The following is a 15,922-nucleotide window of genomic DNA, read 5'->3' as shown; positions in this document are numbered from 1 at the left end:
AAAAACAAAATGTATTTGATCGTGGAAGTGCCCAAACCCATTTCGACGCGGCTTTATGTGACAGAAAAAGCAGAAATATCTCCTAGCGAGAATTATACGATGCGACGCCCGGGCGTGTAACACTGGCGATGATATTATTACTATCTTACAACAATAAAACAAAATATATAAATTACAACAATATTTTAAAAAAATAAACTACTGCGATGACGACAAAATTAATGCGTGCTCAGAGCGTGGTATCACGTACATGCACAGCGGCAAACTGTACTAGTACTATTTGTAGCGACTACTGGCGGGCGGAGGCGAGAGAACGTGTTGCTCGCTTTTCTCTTGATCGGCATGAAACGGGAACGCGAACCGCGAGCGTGTACGCCGCCGACAGGTTGCGCGACCAAGACGACAACGGGCGGAACGCCATCTGATGGAACAAATCGGCTAAAACCAAAATTTCAGACCACGGTTCAGACCAAGACATCAAACAATAATCTAGGGGTGCGTTCAGAAACGTTTTCCATGTAAATTAATATTTTCACCGGGGAACAATGTGACTCCGCCCATTTTATTGAACCATTCAGTTATCAATCAGGTTACCGAGGTATAACCTTACATAGAAGGACTATTACCAAAATTGATTAAAAGTGATAATGTTATCATTATTCATATTTATAAATTATATACTATTTATAGATTTATTTTGATTTGTATTATAAAACAATAAATAATTTTATAAATTTTAAATTTTTTAAGTGTACATCATTTAGACATTTATAATTGTAGGTAATTATTCATTATGACTAGCCATCACAAAATTCTAGCCATAGCGGCAAATAGTTCGTTTAAATTACTTTTAGACTGTGGACTATTTACTTTTGACGATGAAGATGATGTTAATGATGAAGATTCAACCTACGAGAAAGATGTTCCAATCAGGATAAAAAACTACATTGAAAATGTTGTTGTTTATTATTCAGATAGTGTATTTCAAAGCCACTTTAGGTAAATAAAAGTTTTAGCAATAAAAAATATATAATATTATGCATTCTGATACCTAAATCACAAAATAGGGATAAATTTATTTCTTTATACACATTTTAGATTATCCAGATCAGTATTTTATAATACTCTATTACCCATGATAGAAGTTAGTCAAAACAACATGAACAATATAGAAAAGAAAACAGGAAGACCGGAAATTCCCATTGAAAAACAGTTATTGTCTGTCCTTTGGATACTTGCTACTCCAGATTCATATAGGTAAATAGTTAATACAATAATACTTACCTAATAGTTTTATATATTCATAGATGATAATGAAAAGCATGGCATTTATAAAAAAAAACATTGAACATTATTTCAATTATATTAATTATACCTATTAATTTATAATAATAGTGCCTAATGCCTATTAACTATTTTATTTTAGTTTTTTAATATTATAAAATAAAGTTTTAAATTTGAATTAAACTGTGATTAATTTTATTTTAATGTAAGTTAGTACAAAACATTTAACAAATTCTTATAAAATAGACATAGTAAAGATGAACTTATTAAAAATGTTAAACTAGTAATATATTTATGGTAACTAGTAAGTCTATAGTATTTAAACTTTAAAGTATATTGATACTAGTTATTACTAGTTATAGTTATTTATACTACTTATTACTTCAGTAAAGTATTTATTTAATCATATATACATATAGTAACTTTGAATCATTACTTTTATATACATACTTACTTACCTATACTATCTTTATGACATTTCTAAATATAAATTAAATCTTAAACATATTTGGAAAAATACTTTTCATCTTACATGAATACAATTTTAACATAAATGAAAGTTTGACAAAAAAATTGGAAGACCAATATGTGTGCCACCCCCTAGAAAATTCCTGGATCCGCCCTGTGAAATAATGATACTATAATTACATAATAAATATTAAAATATACAATAAGTAATATTTATTACCCTAACCTAGGTATATTTAATATATTAATATGTTATAGATACTAATTATAATTTACAATTTTAGAGATTTAATTACCTACTACTGTGCCATTGTCTAATAATTCTATAGTTTAACAATTTAATGTATTGTTAAATTTATTATTGTAAATTATTACAATACAATTAGGATGAAATAATACAATACTGTATTATGTAAAATTTCATTAAAATCAGATTTGTATACTTCATTTTTTTTATGTTTAATATTCAGATCTGTCGGAGAAAAGTTTGATATGGGAAAATCATCACTGTCTGTATCATTTTTCAGAGTTATCAATTTAATAATAATGAATGCTTCCAATGTTATTATTTGGCCACACGGAGAAGAGTTGGAACGGCAGAAAGAGTTGTTTTTTCGCATGGCAAGTATTCCAAATGTTATTGGAGCTGTAGATGGTACTTTCATTTCTATTAAGGCACCAAAACAAGATGCAGAAGTATATGTTACACGGAAATGCAATTATGCAATTACCTTGCAAGCAATTACAAACGCGGAATTAAAATTTACCGATGTTTTTGTTGGCTATCCGTGTTCTGTGAGTGACACTCGTATCTTTCGAAATTCAGACATATATGTAAATATTTTGAAAAATGAAAAATTTTATTTTCCAAATGATGAACATATCTTAGGCGATAAAGCATATCCTCCACTTACATGGTGTGTTGAACCATATATAAACAGGGGTCGTCTGACAGAAGCTCAAAAAAATTTTAATTTTAATATTTCCAGAACTAGACAAACTGTGGAACGTTCGTTTGCGTTATTTTTTGGTAGATTTAGGCGGTTTAAATACCTAGATATGTCAAGAACAGATTTCATCCCATCTACAGTTTTGGCAGCATGTGTATTACATAATTTGTGTCTAAAAAACAAGTCAGATGCTAATATAAATGACTATATTGAAGAAGGGATGAATTTTTTGAGACACCAAAGAACTGAATGTCCAAATCCTGCAAGAGAATCATCAGAAGATCACCGTCGCACTGATGGAAAATTAAAACGAGATACAATGTGTGAACTTTACAATGCTTAATACAACTGATATTTTTAGTATTTAATATATTATGTTGATTTTTATATGGTTAATATATATTATATATGCAATTTAAACATAAATATTTTTTATAATTNCTGCTAACATTTTTTCAATCCTGGTGTCACTTAGATCAGTTAGATCTATATTCTTGTTTGGTGATTTTCGTTTAGGTTGCCTTGGATAATTTGATGAAGTACTAGCAGACATAACCAATTGATTTTCAATATGTAACTCAGTATCATCAAGCCCTGCATTTCTTGATTTTTTTGATGGAGTGCTAGTGTAGTTAATCATTTGGTTTTTATCATAATATTCTAGGACAACATTAGATGAACCTGTTACTTTTTTTAACTGCACTTCATCTGTACTATAATTTATAAGCAAATTCTTGTTATGAGCAATAAAAAGTAATTTTGATGCTCTTTCGTTGTCTAGTCTATTTCTTTTCAAATTTTGTATATGTCCCATTTTACTAAACGATCTTTCAACAGATGCAGATGTTGGGGGGGAACTTAGTATTTTTATAGCAATTTTAGCTAACTCAGCAGCTGAATTACTGCAAAATCCTTTCCACCAGATGAGTGGATTAAGTTTTGACTCCAATGTTTTCCATAAAAACTCTTTGTTGAAAATACCTTCTTTGGATCTATATTGAGCTATTTATGAAATTAGATTATTTATTTCAATATCTGCATTATTTTCTCCCATATTAATTATAAATTCAATAGCTTCTATGTCTTCGCCATCTTTAAGATCTTTTCCAAATGTGTTTGGGTCAAGAATGTTTGCTGCCAAATGTATTTTTTTTAAGCAAAAATCACGTCTGTTTTCAAGCATAACTAAAATTTTTAATTCTTCATTTTTCAGAGCTGGTTCTACTTCTAATGAAATAAATTCTTTAAAATCTTTTTCCAGTTCACTAAATATTGTACAAACAATGCTTAAATTAAGTTTATCTCCTTGTACTAATTTTAAATAATGTGCAAGTGGTTTTAATAATTTATAAAAGGTTTCAATTCTTTCCCAAAATACATCCATTAAAATACAATTTTTAGTTTGTTGAGTTACTGTTAGTTCAACTCGTTCATCGATACACATGGCCTTTAAACAAGACTTATTGTCGATTAAACTCTGCATAGATCTTACAATTGAACCCCAACGTGTAGCTCCAGGCAATTTTAAGCTAGGCAGATTCCCAGACAATAAACTTTGTTTTTCTTTTAAAACTGATAACAGAATATGTTTGTTTTTTATTTCTTTAATTACATGTTTCAATTCTACAACAACTTCTTTTAGTGGCTCTAATCCAGTAGTAATATCCTGAACTAACAAATTAAGTCCATGAGCCACACAACCATAACAACTGATATGTGGATAATAATTTTGAATTAGATTCCATGCTGCTTTCATATTACTAGCATTATCCGTTACTACTGATGTAAACTTCATTTCACCAAATTCTTTTAACACATTTATTATAATATCCTTCATATAAACTCCTGAATGTTTATTTGATTTTGTATCAATAGATTTTAAAAATATTGGTTCAGGTGTTGTAATTATGAAGTTAATTATACTATCACCTTTAACATTTGTCCACCCATCACAAGTCAGTCCCAAACAATATGACTTATTAATTTTTTCTTTTAAGTTAAGAAGCAGTTTATCATAGTGTGTATTAAGTAATTTGTTGGATAATTTATGACGACTTGGCAAAAGAAACCCTGGGCGAATACTTTTGTAATGGTCTATTGTACTGCGATTCTCAGTAATATTTAATGGTAGACAATTTCCAAAGACAAACATAGCGAATGAGAGCTCAAATTTTTCTTGATCTTCTTTGCTAACAATATCAATAAAATTAAGCAAAGATGAATTACGTTTAAATGTTTTGTTAGCTGAACAATTCTTAAAATCAGACAATGTTTGTGATGCAGAAATATGTAGTGGTTGTGACTGTAATGATACCAAGTTGTCCGTGTCAGTACACTTAGAATTGTCTTGGACTTGGAATAGTTGGGATACGTCAAGACATTCAAAATCATTACTTGGATCATCAATTTCCTTGTCTGGATTGTGTATAATTGTACAAATATTGTCATTTTGCCTGGTGAAAAAAAAAAATCAGGAATATTTATATGCCTCCTTTTTTTCAGGATTTATTATTTTAAATGCATAAAAATACTGAAACATTTAAATGTTTTTGTACCATATTATGTAGGTAGTAGGTACCATTAATTTAATATTTAAATTAATTTATTACATTTATAAGTTGCCATATTATAGGTAAGTACCTATTTGAGTAGGTATTTAACAAGTTTTTTACAACACTTAAATCTTTAAAGTAAAATCAATTTTATTGAAATAGTACTTACTTTTTTTGTTTGTTTTTAGTGTCAAAATAAACTTGTCGAATTTCTTTTGGACACTTCCAACATTTTTTAATAATGTGATCTGACATTCTTGTTGCATTTTTTGAGGTAGACCAATTGCAAAATTTACACTGATATTTACTGTTTGTTTGATTAAAATATTTAAAAATATCGGTTTGTCTCGTATTCATGATGAATAACAAAGGTAGTAAATCATAGAAAACAAATTAAATATTTAAATATTACAAGTTAGCAAACAAACTATAAAAACTTATTATTATTAATTACTAAATACTAGATAATAGATTTATCGTACTATCATAGTTGTAGAATTGCTAAGCTACCAAATAACAATTTAGTTGCAGAAAATTATCATGATAAGGATAACACATAACAATTAACAGCAGACACCAGTGGTACCACAATACCTACTACAATTACAATCATAGATATTAAAACTATTGTTCTATTACCTATCTATTGGTGTATACTGTAACTGTATACGTACAATTATGAAATTAAATTTTTGATATTGAAAAGTTTCAATACTTTTCATTTCAATAGCCTTGAAACTTTTCAAATTTCATGAAAAGTTTCACTTGAAAATTTCAGAAACTTTTCAGCCTCACATCTCTGGGTCTTATGTTGGGTTTTCTACCAAATAACTCATCGAGTTCATTAAAAAATTCAAATTCATACACAGCACTTCCTGTCTCATGTCTATTATCTAATTTTTTTTTGTAACACAATAGTAAATACTTGAATTTGCCTTGGCATTGATCCTCAGTATATTCAATTTGCTTTCTAAATATATAAAAATTATTTATTTTATTAATATATACAAAATGTTTAACAAATATTTGAAAAATTTACTTCTTTTTACTCTTTTTTCATTTGTACTAAATAATAAAAAAATTGTTAACTTCCTTAGGTGTAATCAATGTTACTAACATACAACCAATTATTAATTTACACTTAAAATCAAATAAGCATTCATAAGTTTGTATATTGAATAATAATATCTTATATAAGCTTATTTACCATGATTCAGGAGATAAATTATCGAATAATGTGGACTTTTTAAACTGTTTTTGTTGAGGCACTAGTTCGTGGTCTTGACTGCATAAAGAAAAAAAAGTATTTATTTATTAACGAGCCAAAAAACTAGAAAATATGATAAAGTAGTGTGAATAGAATTAATTTCACAAGTTTCTTTGCTCTTCATTATAGCTTTAACCATATGAAAGTATTCAATATATTTAGAAAAATTGAATAATAATATCCTATATAAACTTATTTACCATGATTCAGGAGATAAATTATCGAATAATGTGGACTTTTTAAACTGTTTTTGTTGAGGCACTAGTTCGTGGTCTTGACTGCATAAAGAAAAAAAGTATTCAATATATTTACAAATTGAATAATAATCATAAGCGTGCGCAGATCCTCTTGACAGGGGAGGCAATACTGTAGCTGAAAAGATTTAGGTGTCTGTACTCCATTTACCCACTTGACATACAAATACCACAACAGTTTTCAGTAAGTATTTTTTAATAATAATAATGTCTTATAAAAACATTCTTTCCATCACAACAAGTGAACCATTTTATTCGTTCTTCATATTTATTGTTCAATACATTTGTTGTTAGGTAGGAGGCTATGTACCGTATGAGAAGTCGGTAAGTCAGCTGCCTCCCCTTTGCGCACGCTCATGATAATAATATCAACTATGAAGTTATTTACCTTGTTTCAGTAGATAAATTATCAAATGATGTTGATGGTTTATTCTTTATTAACTGTTGAGGCATTACTAGTTCATGGTCTTGACTATAAAAGAAAAAAAAGTATAATATGTCAGATATGAATTAATGAGTATCATCATATAGAATATAACCTATATGATTAAAGTGAATAATAACTAGAAGGCAAAAATAATTGTAAATAACTTTAATTTTAAGTTACAATTATTTATATAAAATAAATAACATAGTTACTAACTAAGTTAAAAGTTATCTTAAAAAGTAACTTTTAACTTTTTAACTAGTTACTGTCCAGTTTTGAATATCTGCTAAGTGCTAACATGTTACAAGACAATTTATTGTTTAGTATGTTTCCTTTTTAACTTACCTGTGACTTTTCATATGTTCAGACATTTTTGTTGAAATAATGTAATCTTGGCAAATGGTACATTTGTTCTGAAACAAAAACATAATTAAAAGTACTTACTAGTTTATTACTTATAATTATACTTATTTTTCTCCAAACCCAAAATTTAGAGTTCAACATTTATTGCTTAGGTATATTAAAATTAGTTATATTTTTTTATACACTTACGACTATGACTCGAGGAAACATTATTGAAATTAGTAGGTAGTTTAAATTTTTTGTTACAAATCGATTTGTTTGTCATGAATGATGGACCAACCACACGTAATACACGAGACACCAAATAATAATTACTAATTAGTAATCGGCACTTGTCATTTGTCTCGTGCTTACACTTCTTGACGTTTTCTTTGTTCGATAATTAATAATATTATTATAGTATAATACTATTTGGTTTAATTTTATGGTTATTTCTTATTTAATATGCTGTCACTATTATGGCGCGAATAAAATGTAGGTATTAACCAGTAACCACTGTAATCATTTTTGTTGTGACGGTCTACAGAGTCCGTTAGAGGAGATTGACTATCTAGTTAGTTATCTACGTTTTTGAACGCAAAAAGGGCGTGTCGGTGAATTGTAAATTAGTCTAAAAAAAACTAGAGGTCGTTGATTATTTTGTCGTTTTTTTTTTGGAAAATACTATGATTGTTCCTAGATAGAGCTAAAATAGTTGTACATGATGTTATTAACAATTACAAGTCCACGTGTTTATCTAATAAATCAGTTGTTTCTTATCTTTATTTGTTTCTTCAGAAAAACGCGGTAAACAATGCACATTATAATGTACATTGGGATTAAACACACCGAGTGGAGCATAACGCTCACATACGCCGTAATGGAATGATTACGCTTATCGAATATAATTATTATCTGTATTGTTTTATACGTTTTTATTCGAAATTATTTCAATTTATAAATCATTATTTAAAATTTAAGTAGTTACTAGTTAAGTAAAGTATATTTACCATGACGAGAGGTTTAAGACCTAACGAGTTAGTTGATCTCTTAAACTTTGGTCGAGATTCCGATCTTTCTTCGTTATCTAGTGACGAAGAAATAGTAGGCAATTTTCCTGAAAAGGAATTTGAATACCTTTTATCTAATAATTTTTCGGATTATGATTTTGATTTTGATTTAGAAGATACTGAAAATCAATTTGCTTCAGAAGACGAACAATTTGAACCGATTGAACAACAGGTACTCATAAATAACGACATTTTAAATGAACAGCCTTTAAATTTAACGGCTTATAATAAAAAAGTTAGTAACATAACAAATATACCTCTCGTTGAATCTCATAGTGATGAGAATTCAATAAAATGGGATAAATTTATTCCTATAGAAAAACGAAATATAATTTGGGGAAAAACACCGTTTTCTCCCCAAGTAATTAATTTAACACCGATAACTGAGCCAATTTATCCTACGACAATTCCTAATCCCATTGATTATTTTTCTAAATATTTTTGTGAAAATGACTTTGCTAATATGGCCCAATATACTAATCTTTATTCGGAACAAAAAAACTTAAATAATTTCAACAAAACTGATTCCGCTGAAATTAAAATAATGATTGCTATACATATGTTATTTGGTGAATTGAACTATCCTCGGAGTCGTATGTATTGGGAAAACAAATATCGAATAAACATTATTGCAGACAATATGTCCCGGAATCGTTTTTTTCAGCTTCGAAATTGTTTCCATGTTATTGATAATGATTCTGTTTCAAATGATAACCGTGACAAATTTGTAAAAATTCGTCCACTTTATTCGTTTATCAAACGGTGTTCCGAGCTTCCAAAAGAAAAAAAATTATGTATCGATGAACAAATAATTCCATTTAAAGGTAATTTGTCCATAAAACAGTACATAAAAGGAAAACCTACTCCGTGGGGTATAAAAATTTTTTTACTATGTGGACAAAGTGGTATTGTTTATAATTCACTATTATACCAAGGCTCAAATACTAATATCAACGATTTTATGCAGAAAAACTACGGCCTAGGCGGTGCGGTTGTGCTCAAATTAGTAGAAAACTTGAAACCTAATAGTCACAACTTATTTTTTGATAATTTTTTTTCGTCATATAATCTTTTTGGCTGTCTTTTAAAATATAAAATATTTGCGATTGGCACAATTCGATGCAATCGATTTTGTAACCCTCCATTTCCGAAAGATAAAGAACTTGCTAAGATGGGTCGTGGAACCAGCTTTGAAGTGTCTTCAAATCATAACATTACGTTGGTTAAATGGTTTGACAATAAAGCTGTCAATATTGGTTCCAATTTTATTGCGTCAGGAATTCCTATTCAAGTAAAAAGATTTGATCGGAAGGAAAAATGTTCGGTGATTATAGAATGTCCTGAAATTATTAGCTTATATAATAAAAATATGTGAGGTGTCGATAAGCACGACCAGTTAGTTAGCTATTATCGTACTTTTATTAAGTCAAAAAATGGACATTACGGATGATGTTTCACATATTTGATATTGCTGTGGTCAACTGTTGGCTCGAATATAAAAGAGACGCAGCTGAATTAAATATTGAACCAAAAGATGTTATGGATTTGTTGCATTTCAAACAGCGCCTAGGAGAGAGCTTAATTAGCGTTGGTGTACCATTTTCTCCTCCAAGTAAAAAAAGAGGTCGCCCCTCTAACTCCCCCCTCGATAATTAACCCACGAAAGAAGTTAGTTAAAAAAGTAGATGAAAAACCATTAGAAGAAGTTAAGAAAGATAGTTATGGCCATTTCCCAGAATATGATGATCGCACTGAAGCAGTACGTTGTAAAGTTGAAGGATGTAAAGGCAGGACACACGTTTATTGTTTAAAATGTAAATGCCATCTTTGTTTCACGAAATAAAGCAACTGTTTTCTCAAATTTCACACATGAATAACTTGTTTACGTATTTGTATTAATTAATTTGCATATTTTGTTGATTCTTATGAGGTAAAAGTCATACCATTTATTTTGTGATACTAATTTGTTATGTCTAATGTAATAATTTTTATATTTTAATTATCAAGTTTTTTAATAGTTATTTTTTATGATAACATATTTTATTTATTTTAATTAGGTAAAAGTTATACCTGTGTTATATTTTATGATACTTTCTGTGGTCTTCCATAATTTATTATGTATTATTTCTTTTGTATCAGTACCTATGTTTATTTTAAAAATGATAATTTTTATAGTTATTTGTTATGATTATCAAATTATACATATATTCTTATTGATTAATTTACTTATTTTATTTATTTTAGTGAGGTAAAACTGTAAGTCATGCCATATTATTTTGTGATAATTTTAGGAAATGTTTGATTAATCCCAATGTACATTATGATGTACATATATGTTTATCTATGAATGCCCAATGCACATTCTAATGTACACACAGTCATTACATTATATACCCGATGTACATTATAATGTACATAGTAATATTTTCGGTCCAGATGGTCAGAATCATCTGAAACTTGCTAAATATCTTTATTGAATGAATATCATCATGCATAATGAGAAAAAAAATTTTTTTCTTCAGTTAAAATAATTCGGGCCTGAAAGGGTTAAATAATAATGTATTCAAAATTCAAGTTATAATATTATTAACACCATTTTTAAATTTTATTATATTTTAAGTCTGTGGTGATTGAAAAGTTATTTTAATTTCTTGAATACATGTTATATCTTAACTCATATTTTGCAAAACGACAATTTTGATTATACTGTATCATAATTTTAAAATTGATTTTTCATAGTCCTGGGCTTATATAAAGTAAAATTGTTTAATGGTTCATAATATTCGTATAAAATATAAGAGATTTAGTCGTGAACAGGGTTCAGTGCTATGAGTGTTCATAGTTTGAGGGAAGCTTACCAAATGGTTAATTTCTATTCCAATTACTTGCATTTCAAAGATGATTACCAATGTTTCGTTATATAGTATCGTAAATATATTGTGCAAACAGATATGTTACAACTATTGAAGCAATTTATGATAGATTTTTTATATTGTACTAAAGTTTGATTATAAATTGTAAGTGCATTTTACTATGCTACACCTATATTACACTAATATTCAATTTTAAATTGTAAATGATAACAATTAATATTAACCTGTTAAAAATATTATTTAAAGTGTAATTAATTATGTTGCTATAGTATATCCAAAATTGTAAATTGAATAAAAAAAAATATACATATATCTGAGTTACACACATACTATCTGATTTTCTTTATACATTAACTTCACTCAAATGTTATTGTGAAAGGTTACAACCTACATTGTTACAAGTCCGTGCTATCAACTAATAACTATTAAATAATCGACCTTTGGGTCGACCGGTTGAACGATATCGAATTTATTACGTATGAGTTTATGAGTTCTGGTCTTTATAAAAAATAAATATTATTATCAGGTACTTATTACTTCTGGTATTTATTTAAACACATTTACACACAAATACCACCCAAAACCATCCAACTTTGAGAGGCTATATCTCGTCAACGGATTAACGAAAAATGAAAATTTAAACGTGAAAATTCATTAAAAAAAATAGCTTTATTAAAGGTACGGTTTCCCTTGCGCGATCGCGAACGCGGTCAGCGAACGCGAACTACGAATTAAGATCGCGTTCGCGTCATGTTGGTTTGCTCTAGACGATTCTACGTTGCGACCCAAAGATTTATAATTTATATTTCAACAGTCGTCCGTCAGTCGAACTCGAAATTTTGAAGTGCTAAGTTCACGGTGCACGAGTACTGTTCGTTTTTAAAAATTATTATAATGGATACAGTCGATAAAGAAATCTTAAAAATTCTTTTGCTAGAAGAAGAAGAAGATGATGAGATCTTACACTGGTATTTGTCAGAAGAAAAAAGAAAGCCGCATGATCCATTATTTACAAAGAGGAGTACCGAAGGTTATCATGAAATACTTATCAACGGCCATCTGAAAAATAATTAAAATAAGTTTAGAGAATTTTTTAGATTAAACCGTAATCAATTCGATTTTATTTTGAATCTAATAAGAGACGATTTAACATTAAATCCAACATTTTTTATAAGGAAACCCATATCACCAGAAGAAAAATTGGCGGTTACATTGAGGTAAGTACAATTTTTCAATTAGGTACAGATAAAGTAAAATGAAATAAGAACTCAGATTTATAAATTTATTTGTGGAATACTGTTGTTTTATTTTAATATACAATTTGTATCAAAGTTAATAATAAATCAATTTTTTATTGATCAAAATAAATAAAAATAGTTACCTTATATTAATAGTTACCTCATATATTTCATTGACTTATGAACAATTAATAAAAAAAAATCAAAATACCTTATAAGATAATATTTTAAAATATATTGTTAAATTTCTTGAGAATTGGTGTTCCATTTATTATTCATATTTTGAACTGACTGGAAAGGCGTAAATGTAGTTGGATTTTCTGGTCCAAACTGTTGTTGAATATTTGAATATAATGGTGAATCTAGTGAAGGTGGACTATAACTGTATGAAGTAAAGTTGTTAGAATATGGGGAACTTCTAGTAGAATTATTTGACTGTAATGATACTCTGCGATTGCCAGGTATGATGTGGACGTTATGTGCATGATTATTTGCAGCTTGAAGTTCCAAGTCAGTCACAATTGTCAACATTTTTAATTTCGCCTGTGAAATTAAGTGTGGTGGCAACTTTTTGACAGATAAAGTTAAACTTTTGAAAAAATGATCAACATCATCGTACTCAACCGTATTTTTTTTAGTCATCAGTTGTGTCATCAGCTCTGTTCTTTCTTCGGATCTTTTTTCTAATAATTCAGTGACATGTAAATTTTTTCTTTTATTAGTCGATTTTTGTGCTTTTGAAGTCGACAGAGATTGAGGACATTGCGTTACTGGTGATGACTGCAGTATAATATCATCTTGTGTGATATTTATTTCCTCTTCGTCTGAGCCAGAATCTTCATTATTATCAGTATCATATATATTTGATGTTGTGCTGTTAAAATGTATAATAAATATTAATAATTTGTTATTATATCCAAATTAAAATTAACTACAATTAATAAATAATATGTATCAAAAAAATTTAAAAAAAAAAATTTTGAAAAAAGTTAATAGTTTGGGAAATAAATAATAATTAGTGTTGCACTTGAAATCAATCACTCTATCATATGTAATTAGGTACTTACTTTCTTTCTTGTGGTACTGTATCCAAAAAACTTAAAAATGGTGCTAAATGCCATTTTGAGGGTTTTGAAGAGGCACTTGCTCCAGTATTCATTATTCTTGCCCGTTTATTTTTTAAATAGGCATCTTTAATGTTCTTGTACCTTCTCTTGCAGTCTTCATCTAGTACAAATAAATATTCGTAATCGATTTCGAACAAGAGTTATTAAAATACTGATTAATAATTAATAAATTAATAAAAATAATTAATAAAAAAAAAAATTATATAAAATTTATATAAAAATCTGCTGTTATAATTTTAATATATTTTTCTGACTTTTGGGTTAAATTATAAACTAATTACACAAAACCTTGCATTAAATTTTCAATCCTTAAATATAAAAACTGAACATTTTATGAATTTTTAACTACAAAACTATTTGCAATACTTCAATGATGAATTTCGGTCAAAATTCGAAGTTTAAATGCTTATAAAAAAAAAATGAAAAAAACCAGAAAATGTATTATGCTTATAAATAGCTCAACAAAAGTTAAAATATTTTGAAAATCTTATTGTGTATTGAAATTGCAAATATAATCATAAAACGCATCTGTATACTGCAGTATATTAATTAGCTATTAATAAGCTGCAGATTAAAAAATTATATTTCGTTAACTTTAACAAATAAAATATTTATAACATAAATTGGTGTCGGTTATTTAGTTATTAGTACCTATTGTATTATTAGTGTATTTTGATTCAAATAAATAAATAAATAATGACATGCATATAATATATATTATTTTTTTTTCAGATTTTTAGCTTCTGGAGATACGTACCGTTCTTTATCTTTTGCTTTCCGGATATCACACAGCTATATTAGTATTATAATACAAAATACCTTAAAATCTATGAAAAAGCATCTGTTAACACATTTTATACCTAATCCGAGTAAATTAAATATGAAAGAAAAAGCTCAAGAGTTTTGGACAAGATGGAATTTTCCAAATTGTATTGGCGCAATCGATGGTAAACATATTCGAATGAAGTGCCCAAAAAATACCGGTTCTTTATATTTTAACTATAAAGAATATTTTTCACTCGTCTTATTAGCATTGGTAGATGCGAATTGTAAATTTTTAGTCATCGATGTTGGGTCCTATGGTAAAGAAGGAGACAGTGGCATATTTGGAAAATCAAAAATGGGATAACAAATTTATTCTTTCAATTTTAATTTCCCAAGTGACGAAAAACTACCAGGCTCTGATAATTCTACACCATTTGTTATTGTTGGCGATGAAGCATTCAGACTTCACAGACATATAATGAAACCGTACTCTAGATCTACGGCTAAACAAGATAGAGCAAAAACTATTTTTAATTACAGGTTGAGTCGTTGTCGTAGGGTGACGGAAAATGCATTTGGCTTATTAGCACAAGTTTTCAGAGTATTTCATACTGCAATAGCAATTGATGTAGAAGTATGCGACGATTTAGTTATTGTCGCATGTTGTTTGCACAATATGCTGAGAGATGCGTTTTTAGAAAAAGGTAATAAAATTTACTATGAATATGACGAAGGTCAAAGTATTGAGATGGGCACTTTATGTAGTAGAGGTGGCTTTGCGAGTGCAGATGGTTTTGATGTTAGAGAAAAATTTAAACAATTTTTTATTCAAGAAGGTGCAGTCTCGTGGCAAAATCACCAAATTTCAAGAATATCATCTACCAATACTTCGACCAATACTTTGTGTGTGTTTTTTTTTTTTTTAATAAATAAATAATTAGTTTTAAAAATGTTTAGTATAAGTAACCGTCTCACACAAAAATGCTTACATTTTAAAAATTATTTTGCTATTTTAATATTTTAAAAATAATTCATAATTCATTATAATGTATATCACGGAGATTAAAATTAGTTTTGATATTATAATATACACGATAAAAATAAATGTCCAGAAATTATAATTTATTTTTAGCTTGTTGCTTGTTGTATAGATGTACCTACACGTGCTTTCATCACTTCTTAAATACTCAATCATAAATAGACAGTGTCATGGTCTTATCTTGAAAATAATCATTTATTTTAAACTTAAATAGTTAAATTATCATTCGTACACTTGTTATAATCGTAATATTATAATAATATATT

At 28.1% G+C, this 15,922-nt stretch overlaps 4 protein-coding genes across 4 annotated transcripts; 3 read left to right on the top strand and 1 right to left on the bottom strand.

Moving 5' to 3' along the window:
• The first annotated feature begins 765 nt into the window (after positions 1-765).
• LOC111026718 (putative nuclease HARBI1) lies at positions 766-3,079 on the top strand. The gene is made up of 3 exons (XM_022304848.1): positions 766-999; positions 1,099-1,257; positions 2,223-3,079. Exons 1-3 carry the CDS (start codon positions 794-796, stop codon positions 3,043-3,045), a joined length of 1,188 nt encoding a protein of 395 aa, XP_022160540.1. The 5' UTR covers positions 766-793; the 3' UTR covers positions 3,046-3,079.
• A 5,476-nt stretch (positions 3,080-8,555) lies between these two features.
• Positions 8,556-9,989, top strand: LOC111026716 (piggyBac transposable element-derived protein 2-like). The gene has a single exon (XM_022304845.1). The coding sequence runs from the start codon at positions 8,556-8,558 to the stop codon at positions 9,987-9,989; it is 1,434 nt and encodes a 477-aa protein (XP_022160537.1).
• Positions 9,990-12,965: 2,976 nt separating this feature from the next.
• Positions 12,966-14,705, bottom strand: LOC111026715. Its single transcript, XM_022304844.1, has 3 exons — positions 14,702-14,705; positions 13,793-13,952; positions 12,966-13,599 (listed from the first exon to the last, which is right to left on the bottom strand). Exons 1-3 carry the CDS (start codon positions 14,703-14,705, stop codon positions 12,966-12,968), a joined length of 798 nt encoding a protein of 265 aa, XP_022160536.1.
• A 27-nt stretch (positions 14,706-14,732) lies between these two features.
• On the top strand, positions 14,733-15,520 carry LOC111026714 (the record flags this gene model as incomplete). The annotated part of the gene is made up of 2 exons (XM_022304843.1): positions 14,733-14,926; positions 15,014-15,520. Coding segments are annotated over exons 1-2 (701 nt in total), but the record flags the coding sequence as incomplete, so codon positions are not given.
• Between the last annotated feature and the right edge of the window lie 402 nt (positions 15,521-15,922).

Source organism: Myzus persicae, unplaced genomic scaffold, assembly GCF_001856785.1.
Source record: "Myzus persicae strain clone G006 unplaced genomic scaffold, MPER_G0061.0, whole genome shotgun sequence".
NCBI classification, from domain to species: Eukaryota; Metazoa; Arthropoda; class Insecta; order Hemiptera; family Aphididae; genus Myzus; species Myzus persicae.
This window is presented reverse-complemented; position numbering and strand designations above follow the sequence as displayed.

Excerpts from the sequence above, each read along its gene's own strand:
- LOC111026716 (XM_022304845.1), top strand. The coding sequence starts at position 8,556 with ATGACGAGAGGTTTAAGACCTAACGAGTTAGTTGATCTCTTAAACTTT.
- LOC111026715 (XM_022304844.1), bottom strand. Across the intron at positions 13,600-13,792 it reads ACAGTACCACAAGAAAGAAA|CACAACATCAAATATATATG; the intron begins GTAAGTACCTAA and ends ACATTTTAACAG.
- LOC111026718 (XM_022304848.1), top strand. The coding sequence starts at position 794 with ATGACTAGCCATCACAAAATTCTAGCCATAGCGGCAAATAGTTCGTTT. Across the intron at positions 1,000-1,098 it reads GTATTTCAAAGCCACTTTAG|ATTATCCAGATCAGTATTTT; the intron begins GTAAATAAAAGT and ends TACACATTTTAG. Across the intron at positions 1,258-2,222 it reads GCTACTCCAGATTCATATAG|ATCTGTCGGAGAAAAGTTTG; the intron begins GTAAATAGTTAA and ends TTTAATATTCAG.